Source organism: Gymnogyps californianus, chromosome 12, assembly GCF_018139145.2.
Source record: "Gymnogyps californianus isolate 813 chromosome 12, ASM1813914v2, whole genome shotgun sequence".
In the NCBI taxonomy this organism is placed as follows: Eukaryota; Metazoa; Chordata; class Aves; order Accipitriformes; family Cathartidae; genus Gymnogyps; species Gymnogyps californianus.
Window position 1 is genome coordinate 23,609,157 of NC_059482.1, and position 11,522 is coordinate 23,620,678.

General features: G+C 53.2%; 1 protein-coding gene across 2 annotated transcripts; it reads right to left on the reverse strand.

Moving 5' to 3' along the window:
* Positions 1-271: 271 nt before the first annotated feature.
* CFAP20 (cilia and flagella associated protein 20) lies at positions 272-11,308 on the reverse strand. 2 transcript variants are annotated; one of them, XM_050904232.1, is made up of 6 exons: positions 11,220-11,308; positions 4,584-4,663; positions 3,470-3,581; positions 2,926-3,114; positions 1,639-1,749; positions 272-751 (listed from the first exon to the last, which is right to left on the reverse strand). In XM_050904232.1, the coding sequence occupies exons 1-6, from the start codon at positions 11,301-11,303 to the stop codon at positions 746-748; spliced, it is 582 nt and encodes a 193-aa protein (XP_050760189.1). In that variant the 5' UTR covers positions 11,304-11,308; the 3' UTR covers positions 272-745. The 2 variants fall into 2 exon arrangements, with proteins under 2 accessions (XP_050760189.1, XP_050760188.1); XM_050904231.1 differs by lacking the exon at positions 272-751 and having other exon boundaries at positions 1,630-1,749.
* Between the last annotated feature and the right edge of the window lie 214 nt (positions 11,309-11,522).

Below are 11,522 nucleotides of genomic sequence, written 5' to 3' on the forward strand. Positions count from 1 at the left end.
CGTGAGTTTTTGTCATAGGTAGAGTATCACAAACCTCATGGACTGGAGACAGACCCCATCTCCTCTATGGAAACCTTACTATTTTTCCTCTCTCCAGACTGCTGTTGTTCACGTCTGTGCCATCCCTTAAACAGCGAGGCTGCCAATCAAAGTCAAATTCAGAGGCAAATTCTAACATCTGGGTTCCTAAAGAAATTCTTCAGTACTTTCTAAAGTGCCAACATGTGCAAGTTAAAGGATCCATCAAAGGAGGAAGAAGCCAGAAGCAGACTTAGAGAGTCAAATGTTTAATAACTTCCCAAGAGTATTACATCCATATTTAGAGCATATATAAAACAAGAGATGGAAAACAAGGAAAGCAAAAATAAAATTGGTATCTTCAAGAGGGCACACTTAACCCCGTAATTCCTGCTGAATCCCCTCTTTGGAGGCATAGTGGCCACTTCGAGCAACCCCTCTGTGCAACGCAAGACCAGGTACCAGGCCACTTGCAGTGTTTAGGCTCAGCACTTTAGGAACAGCTAGGAAAACTCCGATTCTGTACAACTCGCACACCAACAACATAGTCCCAGACCCGTTACACGGTTAATTGTGTCCTGTCCAGAAGAGGGATACCAGATGAATCAAAGTTACCCTAGGCAAGGTGAGCTGATCTAAAACTTGGTCTCAGCAGGGCCTTCTCTTCCACCTGCTTTTGTTTTCCTACTGACCCCAAACATTTCTTGCATCTCTTCCCAATGTGGTGTTATTGCTGGACAGAGCAGGGAGAAGAAAGGAGACACTTATTAGACTTAGCAGCACCAAGACAACTGTACTGGGAGGCCTCCGAGCATTCCCCAGACACCCCCGGGAGGCTGCTACAGCCCAGAAGGCAGTGACAGGTTCCTCGGAGGTGTTACCTACTGTTAACACTGCCTTCTACCTTCCACTAAGATCAGCTCCCAGCATCCTCCCTCAGCTCCTTGAAATTTTGCCCAGGAATCTTCTCTGCTAAAAGAAGCATCTGCACTGGGACAGGCTGGCCCTGGCAAAGAAGGTGCTTCCTCACAAGCCTCAAGACTGCTGCCAATACACCAGGGACTCCTCTCCCGTCACCATAAGAGCAGAGCTTGGCATCTCCTCCTGCTGCACAGCCACAACCTTGCCTATCCCCTTCCCACCTCATAGCACCGTCGGCACTGGGCAGGGAAGAGATCAGAGGGGAGTAAATTTGGGCTAGAGGGACACAAACAGCATCTCTCCTGGAAGACAAGCGTGGAGCTGCAGCTAGCTCTGAAGAGCAAAGCCACTGTGCTGAGTCATGGGTGAAAGCTCTGGAGAGATGCCGGGAGGCTGCCACCCTGCCCAGAGTCCTTCAACACGAACAGGAAGGACGCGGGGAGCAGCTGCACAACCCACCCTCCTCCTAGATGGGAATGACAACTTCCACGTGTTTTGGCAGGAAAGCCACTCAGCAAGGCACCCCCGACGGACTGCTCACCCTGGCAACAGTGAGGGTGCTCCCTGGCTGACGGCCAAAGCTGGTAAGAGCTCTGCTGCTAGAAGAAACTCTGGATTGTGAAGGCAGCGGGAGGAGGAAGAGGAATGCTGGCCTGGCCCAGCTGCTGCTCCCACCCTCCTTGCTCACGGCTAGCTCACCTTGGCCTTGTTCTGGACAGGCAGATACAGCTTGAACTCAGCTGGGAGCTCATCCTCTGAGTAGAGCCGGTCAGAGAAGTACACCCGTCGGATGCGACAGTTGGCGTGGATCTGAGAGTCAAAACAAAGAGTCAGTCCATTTTCCATATGCTCTTTCCACATCCAGCTTCGCTGTCATGCAGCAGCCTGGATTCCTTGGCTCAGCAGCTGGAGAAGAGACCTCACTGCCTCTCTCTGAATGTGACAGGGCATCAGAAAAGAAATGTTGGCCCATGCCCTCTGCTTTGCGTTAGATGCTCTCTCCACTGATGCAAGCTGGCTCAAGAGATTTGGCCAAGCTCTGGCACCTCTGCGAATTGAGATCTGCCTTAGTTGCTTAGAGGGTTCCTTGCTGTGAACCCACCTCTGCTTCTCCACTGGTATCAGCATTTGCCAGAACACTCTCAGCCTCAGCTTGCTGCATTTTTAACACTCCCTCTTCAGGGCCTCCCTGAGGTCAGGAACGAGACTGTCCGGTCTGAGTTGCCTCCACTATCAGCTGGCAGAGAAGGAATCGCTCCAGTCCCCCTCATGGGTAAGTGAGAAGGCAGATATTTCCCAGTTGACTGCCTGCGCATCTCAGGGCAACCCCATAAGGAAGTGCAGCAGTTCCATCATACTAAGGAACAGGCATGCTCCGCACACAGGCACTCCTCAAAATAACGCGTGCCACTGGACACAGCAAATGTGAATCCCTAGCATATGGAACAAGTTTCACGTCCTCAGCAGGAACAAAGGCTGCGTCAGCACTGGTCCAAGGGGCTTGGTGAAGGCTGGGTCACTCCACCTGCACTAGCAAACAAGCTTGATCGGGGATATGTACGGACCATAACACCCCGGCTCTTTACCAGCCGGGCTCCCACTCGGCTGGTCGCTCTCTGGCGTATCTGGGCAGTAAGGCAGCACACGGCTCATTCCCAGCAGACCTCCACCCAGCAGGACGCGTGGCGCGCCGCAGAGAACTTTAGGTGGACTGCAACTCTTACCCTAACCGACAGCCAGCATGAGAAACAAGATGGAAATGGGCTCCTTCATCCCAGTCTCGTTCAGTGAAGTGAGGCAGCACCAAGACCTCTGCTGCCTCAGCCGGGCCTTTGCTCCCCTCCCACAGTGCTCTGCAAAGAGCAGGACTGGCAAAGGAACCAGTCAGGGCTCAACCTGGATTCCCAATCTACAGCAAGGCTGTCCCAGCCAGCAGGAAGATTACCAACCATTGGTTTCTGTGGGCAGGACATGCCTGCTTCTCACCTGAACTCTCAGGGTCTCGATGTAATTTGTCCCGTAAGCCCGGCGTGTGAAATCCGACAGGTTGAACTGGATTTGGTTCCAGCCATCATCCAGCCGCATGGGCATGGTGCAGATGAAGGGCTTCACCCGAGTAGTGCTCTGGTAGTTACTCGCCCGGAAACGCCGGCGTACATTCTTATCATCCAGCACCTGGGGCAAGGAAGGAAGGCTGCTGACCCAGGCGTCAGGGCCCCCAGCTCCCCAGGACAGCAGCTGTTCTTAGGCTCTACCTGTCTCAGAGAGTGTTCTCCTACTCCCACCCCTCCATTTCACAGCAGAAGTATTTTTAACACAGGAAACAGACCCATTTTCAGGAATAGCAACGATGCGCTTGTGAGCTGACTGATGCCCTGCTAGCAGAAGACCTGACATATCAGATGCCAAGAAAGCAAAGCTGTTTTGGGGACCACTCGCTGCCTGGGACAAGTCCCAACATAAGACTGTGGGCTCCCTGGCACCTTCCTCACTGGTCCCTGGAGGGGCCTCCCTGCTGCACACTCCTCACCTGCACTTCAAAAGTGAAGTATTTCTTCAGATTCTTGATGATCATCACCAGGAAAGGTAGTTTGATGCCCAGGGTCTTCTTTGGGTCAGCAGGGCATGTGATGTATGTGGTACTGAGAGGGACAGAAAAATGCTTTAGCATCTCACACAGCACAAAGTGCACAGCCCGAGTCCCAAGTCTCTCCCTTGACCTAACGCAGTCTTGGAGGACAGGCAGAAAAAGACTGCTGAGATCATAAGATCTCGGCAACAACCAGGGCCTTCTGTAACAGGAGGGAGAGTTTCAGAGGTAGCTGCACGGAGAACAAGGTAAAAGGCCCAAAGAATGCATTTCAAATCCCACTTTTCTCACCCAGGGCATGAAACACCCTCCTGAACAGCTTCACCTCCCCAGTTTCAAGGCCATGTCAGCGCCGTTTCTTAACACAACCTCCTCCTACCCTTGACCAAACAGGTGGAGCCCTCCAGAGCGCAGCAGAGGCCCTGCGTGCTCTATATGGCTGGGAAAACAGAGGTCAGGAGCCCTAGAAGTACACGTCACGCCTGGCAAGTTCTGTATCAACACATCTTGGGAGCAAGAGAAGCGTTGGCTCAGCCTGTCTGCAGGAGAGGAGTCTCCGCTGCCCTTATAAGGAGCGCCCTGCTCTGAATCACCCCTGGAGAAGCCTTGGAGACTCTGAACCCGCTCATGGAGCTGGCGTCTCTCTCCCCGGTCGATAGAGACAAGGTTGCTAAGTGAAGCACCATAAGCAACTCCCCTCATAAATCTCCCTTTGATCTTCCTGCTGTCAGGAGAGCAGCAGAGCAGGCCTAAGACAATAAAAGATGCAGAAGACAGAGTGCTGCTTTCTCAGTAATTGGCGGCACCGACTGGGGACTATCAAATATAGCTTTTTTCCCCCAAGTGATGGAAAAATAATGGGACTTTTTTTTTTTTTTTTATCCCTTATCCCCACTGAGGATGACAGAGATCTCCACAAGCATGTCCAGGGAAATCAGTGACAAAGAGACTGCAGTAGAGTCTGAAGATGTCTGCTAGGCACCGACATCTTTCACTCTGCTCCAGGGCCAAGCCCCCCGGGCACACTAGGGCAGAAGAAGATGCCGTCTCCTACCTGACATTAGTTCCTTCGATCTCCAGCACCAGCGACTGAATGTCATTGTCGGTGATTCGCTTGATGTGGCCATTGCGCACCTGGAAGAAAAGCGGGGCAGACAGCACAGACGTTGCTTGAGAGGGAAACAAGAGGCGCCCACAGCTCCATTGAGAGGGCGAAAAGGATCCCAGGACCCATCTACGTTCACTTGGCTCCTATTGTCCTGGACATCGCTGTTTCCAAGGCTTTGATCACCACCCTAGAGTGCCAGGACTCCAAGCAAGAGTTTATGGCACAGCATACCGAGACACCGAGTGCAAGACTTCGATCTATCAAAGTACGCTACAGTGAACACCAGTGAGTCAAGCCTCATGTTAGAGGCCCAAATAAACAAACAGAAAAGCGTCAGAGCAAGATCAAACTAGAGTGGGATAAGGGGTTAAAACACGTAGGAGCAATACGGGGGAAAGCAAAGGGAGCCACCAGCCAGCCACCGGTCACCAAGGGGTCTTAGTCTCTACTGCTGGGCATGGCTGACTGTGTCTATGGAAAAACCTGGTTAAAATTCTTCGTAATTGCAGAGCACGCAAGCGCAGAGCCATCGTCTGTGCTGCTGAGGGGCACAGGGATTTGGCTACTCGGATGCAGCCAGCTCCCCACAGAGCTCAGGGAGGCCAGGGCCGGAACCAGGAGCCAACACAAATTCATTTTTCTCCACAAGCAACATGGCTGAATCCCAGGGTCTGAGGATTTATTTTTTTAACGAAGCAGCTCACTTCCCATCAAATTTATCTCCATTTAAAAGGCACTTTTGCTAATTAAGCCCGCTGCTCTTCCCCAATGCTAGATCAGTGAATTGCAATGCTTCTTCTGGCTCCATGAATTAATTTCTTTAGCACCTATCACCCCTGCTAATATACAGGATACATTAAGCTTCTAATGGGATGGTTCCAGTCATGAGCTATAAAATGATTTACAGGTTTAGCAATTCATCTTCAAAGTTCATTTCTTCAGAGGTGATGATTGCATACATCTGGGTGATGTTGCATACATTTGCTGGAAGAAAGAGATAAGCCCTGTGAGCAGCCCACCCCCCTGGCCTGTCTCTACACAAAGCAATTTCAAGAAACCTCAGCCTGGATCACCCAGCTGTGGCCGCTGCTAAGTGCGAGAGTGCAGCTTGCCCTGCCAGGCTGCTCTTAACTCTGCTTCAAGCCCGCACCAACACTTCCAGAAAACATTAAGCTCAGAGAGAGGATCCTTACAGGATAACCGTATCTCTCCTTTGCATCAAATGCAACTCCCAGGGATTTATAAGTCTGTTCAGGAAAAACCAACTGCACGAGGTCTGGATGAGTTGCCTTTTTTTTTTTTTTTTTTTAAAAATCACCAGCCCAGCAGAAGCCCCACATGCCTCTCTGTATTTGAAGCAGCGATTGTCATATGAGAAATTAAATCCTGGAAGCCACAGGGATACAGCTTGCAGACGTAACACTGGGAACTAACCCTGCGAAGCAGGCGACAGTAGCGCACAACAAAGCCTGCCTCCACAGAGGCAGCTTTCACCAAGGGTAGCTTATGGCTCCACAGAGGGGAGAAGGTTTGGGTTTGGGCTTCCCTGGTGAGGACAGTAACAGAGAAAACAGCTAAACATGCTTTAAACCAATTAGTCAGCAGTGTTTCTATCTGCAACCAGGTCCCCTTCCTTAGCCTGTGAAGGCTTTCCTTCCCCAGATTACAGGGACAATGAAAAGAAGCAACTCTTCTTCCCCAGCGTTGCCAGAAACAGGATGCAAGACAGCAGAAAAGAGAGGAGATAAGTACAAAACAGGGCCAGACTGCAGCAGAGCCCTTCCTCCCAGTCCTACCTAGCTCGGTGTAAGTTTTTGTGAGCTGCACTACCACCCAGCTGCAGGGAGATGGTGGCCAGGTCGCGCAGGCGCCCTTCCGCACAAAAGCCAGCCTGTCTGCACATGCCTGCGGCCAGCGCTGGCAGGACAGACACACAGATATTTGGAGCACGATATCCAGCACCGGCTGGATCCGAAGTCCAAGCAGCGTCATCGTTTCAGTAAGATAAGGCTGAACGGCATTAGAAGCGCTCACTGCCAACACGGGCTCAAAGCGCTGCCCTCCGGGACGCAGTGGTGCCAAATGCCCCAGCTTGGCCCCTCGGCGTGCTCCAGAGCCTGGCTCCCTGCCGGAGGCTGAGCTCGCCTCCTGTCTGCCTCGGGGACCGCTTCCCCGATGGAGGACACGTTTTGGTCACAGCCAGAGGAGCACCTCTCTTCCCCCGCCAGCTCTGGGGGTCCCTTCCCAACGAGCTCGCACAGACCAAGAGGTGACCTCCGGCTCCATCAGGCACAGCCGCCAGCTCTGTGCGGCGCAGGGCGGGAGGGACGGTCCTGCTGTGCTCGCAGCAGCTACTCAGCAAGAGCTCCCAGTCTTCAGGGGCTTTCCCCTAACTCAGGGAAGCTCAGAAAGATAAGTTTTCAGAAAACTTTAGAAATCTAAACAAAACACTCTGCATTTCTACTTGGCCAATATTTTCTAGCCATCTTAAGCCTACGAAGGTGGGTTTTTGAAGCTGGAAAAAAGGGTAATAGCCCTCTTAGAAAATAGAAGTTCTTCAAATACCTAATATTGTCTCAATCAGGATAACTGGGAAGTTACCTGCTGTCTAAAGACAAACTGGAAAAGCTTTTTTTGCAGATGCAAACCTCAAATCTCGCAGGGTTTGGAGGGAGCAGCAGCTTCACAGACAGTTGTGTCTGAACTTATATATTTTCTTGAGGCTGCCGTTGCTGCTAGCAACACTAGTTGAATGTAACAAAGACCAGAGGAAAAGCAGCAAGGAGCAATCCTCCCCAGGCCCAGCCGGCCACCCGCCAGCGGACGAGACGCCATGATCCGAGGCTGGCCTCTGGAGGCTCGCTCCCGCATCATTGCTGGCCGCCCCATGGTTAGGCGATGGGCTTGTGCCAGCAACAGCAAGCTGAAACATGGCCGGCGCCATCGCCCAGACTACCGTAGGCATGGGTACACCCTCGCCTCGGGACAGGCCAGCACTTCGCAAAGCCAGTGGTGGGTCCAGCACAGGCACGAGGCCCTTGTGCCACCTCCCTCCCCCAGGAAGGGAGAGGGGGCAAAACAAGAGGGAAAAGCAGGAGCAACCTGGCTCTGCTGTAGCGCCTGGTGCACACGCGTTCGGGGAGGAGGAGTGAGCAGCACGGACTGCTGTATTCGAGATGCAGAGATCTGGGGCAAGCCAGACAAGGATGCTGTGCGAGAGAACTAACGAGTCTGAGAAGGGCTGCAAGAGGGAACCCCGCCACAGCGTTCACAGGGACTTGATCCTGGCCGTGTTCATCAGGGAAATTGCTATCTGCATCCTGGTGGCAGAGCACGCATTTGACATTCAGATGAGTATTGAACACTAGCTGACCTTGTGTCCTCCCAACAGCATTTGAAATTGCTAACGATATTCCGCATCGACACGCCAGCAGAAGGAATATGGAGAAATTAGCAAGGGGATCGATAGGTTTGACAAGTTTCATCAAACCGTTCCCATTTGCTCTGCAGAAAAGCGTCAGCGAGTCCCCTGGAGACTGGTCAGCGTGTCTCCACATGTCAGCCGGGGGACCATGGTGGCAGGACGCTGCAGGAATAAACAGAGGACTGTGAACAACAAAGTGCTGGAAGGCAAACAGAAAACACCTTGCAAACAGGTCTCCAAACAAGGCACACACAGCGCTGGAAGGCAGGAGAAGAGAGCACACCCCAGCAGTTACTGGCTCTCTGCAGACAGGGCTGAAGGAGGAACCTCTGCCTGCAGGGAAGGTGGGACAGTCACCATGCTCTTCCCAAGGCTTGGACACTTCAGTCCTGCCAGAGTCCCCTGGGACAGGATGCTGGCGGCCAGGACAGACTGGGCTTGGCAGGGTTTACTGCCAAGGCCTGCCCAGAGCTTACCCACAGCCCCTAAGAGAGAAGGGAGAGAAGGGAAGGACTGTATCCTACTACTTAGAGGGAGGTTACAAATGCTCACAACAAGGAACAGCTTCCACTGCCCCATTTCTACACCTATATCAACTGAAGAAGCCTCTACTTCACACTGTCTCCATCAGCACAAGCAGTGCACACCCTACTAGGGCCGAACAAGAAATGGTTTTCCCCATGTTACAAAAGCTTGAGACTCCCTAAGATCTAAAAAAAAAAAATAAATCACTGTCTGCTGGTACTTTTTGCAAAGGTAAGAGAGTCTATATTAGGACAGCTATGAATCCAGTAATCAGGGCATTCACCTAGGACATGGGAGAACATCAAATCCTGTTTCCAGTTCTCACCAAAACTACAGGTGCATTTCACGCACCCCTGAAGAGAGCAGCGATCACTTATTGCAAAGTTTTGGTTGCTTCCCCCCCTTCCAGAAACCCTAACCCTCTCCTGTGGCGATGCCAGAGCTGGACCATTCCTGGGATGTCTGGGTTTGGGCAGATCAGTATTTTCCAATAAATAAATAAATAAACCCACTGGAAAAATCCCTCACCGTTTCTGGACGTTTACTCACTTCATGAATGCGCTGCCCAAGCCAGACGCCAGCCTGCCCCTCTGCTGCCAGCCTGGCAGGTTCTTGCACCAAGCCAGAGAGGCTTCATCAGCAACTTAGCACCCAGCTCCCTGCTTGCAGCAGGCCATCAGCACCCAAACCATCAGTGGCACTTCCCCATGCTGTAAAGTCACACAGTCTTCGCACTGCCCAACTTATGAGTCAGCAGCACGAGCAGGATTTTCTGAAGGGGCTGAGCAGGGCAGATGACACCCACGTGTGGTGGAGTAAAGACCTGAGGGACTCCTCTTTCTCAGCTCCAAGGCAGCAAGATGCCCTAAGTGCCGTCCTTTGCCTCCTGCTGCTGTGAACACACCAATCGTGTCAGATCAGGAATGCCAAAGCTATTACAAACCCACTACCCCAACTCCTTTTAAATGGAAAAGCGAGGTGAAAGAGCAAGCCACACTGATATCCACAGGCAAAGAAGTCAGAAAACCCACTCTGGTTTCACGCCACACTTTTGCGAGCAGGGCAACCCTCACAACAAGCTCGCCCAAGCTGGCCGCGCTTCCTCAGGACAGACAGACCTCTGTGCGAGGAAGAGCACCCGCACACAGCCCTGCTGCTCACAAGGACACAGGGCTGCTGCTGCCGGGCATTGCCAGAGGAGCCCAGCCACATGCAAGCCCTACAGCAGGCGATGGAAACAGCGTGCACACCCAGCTGCTGTTCTTGGGAACAGCAGTGCTAATTTTTCGTCAGTCTTTTCTGGCCAATCCAGTGACTACTGCACCCGAACAGACCGCTGCTTACACCCACCCTGCAAGCAGAGTTCCTGCTGGCCACCCCACGAGCTGCACGATCGCAATGGTATCACCCTGCACAAGACAATTCATGTTGGAATGTACCTCAGGGGGTCTCCAGTCCAACCTCCACCTCCAAACAGGGTCAGCCCAGACTGCTCATGGCTTTATCCAGTCCGGAGGCACGCTACATTCCTTTGTCTAAGAGTCTTTAACATGTCCGGTCCTCTCACCATCCAAATAAGCTGCCAATCCTTTTTTAAAGTCACAAATATTTGTGCAAAAGCCCTAATGCAGGCACACGCACACAGCCAGGCTATGCCAGGCAACCCAGTTCTTCGCAGAGCTGCATGGGTACCCCGTTGATGGGCAACGGGATGGGTCTGCACTGCCTGTCCCCCATCCTATGACTTGTAAATGCTCACACGAGCCCACTGAGGTCAAACACCACCGCTGTCGGCTGAACTGCCTTGAAGGCTTTCATTCCTGCTGAAACCACAAGAAATTCAGGTTAGGTTCACGCACAAGTAACTGAATACACATCGTAACCTCAGAGAGGGAAGCCTGCTCTCAGAGAGTATAACAAGCGTTTTGCAGAATCACTTTGAGGTAGCAACACAACCACGGGTGGTTTGTGAAGGGGAGGAAGCAGCAGGTCTCAACACCTCCAAACTTCCTGAGAAGGGCTCCCTGATGCGAGATACCCAGGAGAAGGCAGGGGACCCTCAACAGAACCACTCTAGGCAGACAGGAAGGAAAAACAAACAGATGAAACATTCATGACTTCTTGTACACCCTAAAAGCCGCCACACAGCCTACTTTTAAATATCTTTAGCAAGCCTGTTTAAAAAATGGGTCACGTACGAGAGAAGACCCTCATCTCAGTTACATCCAGCTACGGCGGGGAAGCCGCCCTATGTGGCGAAGGGCCGGTTTGTTTTCTGCTGCCTATTTCCAGCGTTTGGCTTTTTTTTGGTAGTCTCTTGCAGTGCTGCATCTCCTGACACCGGGCTGGCCCACTCCCCTGGCGGGGCTCTTCTGCTCAGCAAAGGCAGAAAAAAGATACTTTTATAATGACACATTCCTCTCCAAAAAAAAACCCCAAACCCGGGGGGGTCCCGGTAACCTGGCACGGGCGGCTCAGACCCGGGCGGCCTGCCGAGAGCGGCCCCACGGGTGCCCGGGCCCCACTGACTGCTTCCCGGTGGGCCGTGGCCCCTCGTCCCGCCACGCCGGGAGGCTGAGGCGAGCGGCCGCGCTACTCCCCCGGGCCCCGCCGCTCCCCCGGCTCCGCCTCACCTTCTTGTCCCAGATCTGGAGCGGCTTGCTGCCGATGCTGTACAGCACCGAGAGGAACCCGCTCTGGAACGTGTTCTTGAACATGCCGGGGCCGCGGCGGGCCGGGCCGGCCCGGGCGCTGCTCTCCCGCCGCCGGGGCCGGGGCCGCCGCTCTGCGCAAGGACACGGCGGTTCCCGCGGATCCCTCCGCGCCACAGCCCCGCGCTTCCGGGTCGCGGAGCCCCCGTCACCAGGGAACTACTTTCCGCGCTTCGCGGCTGCCGTCGGATCTACTTCCGGCCGCCGCTGAGGGACGGGCTGTTG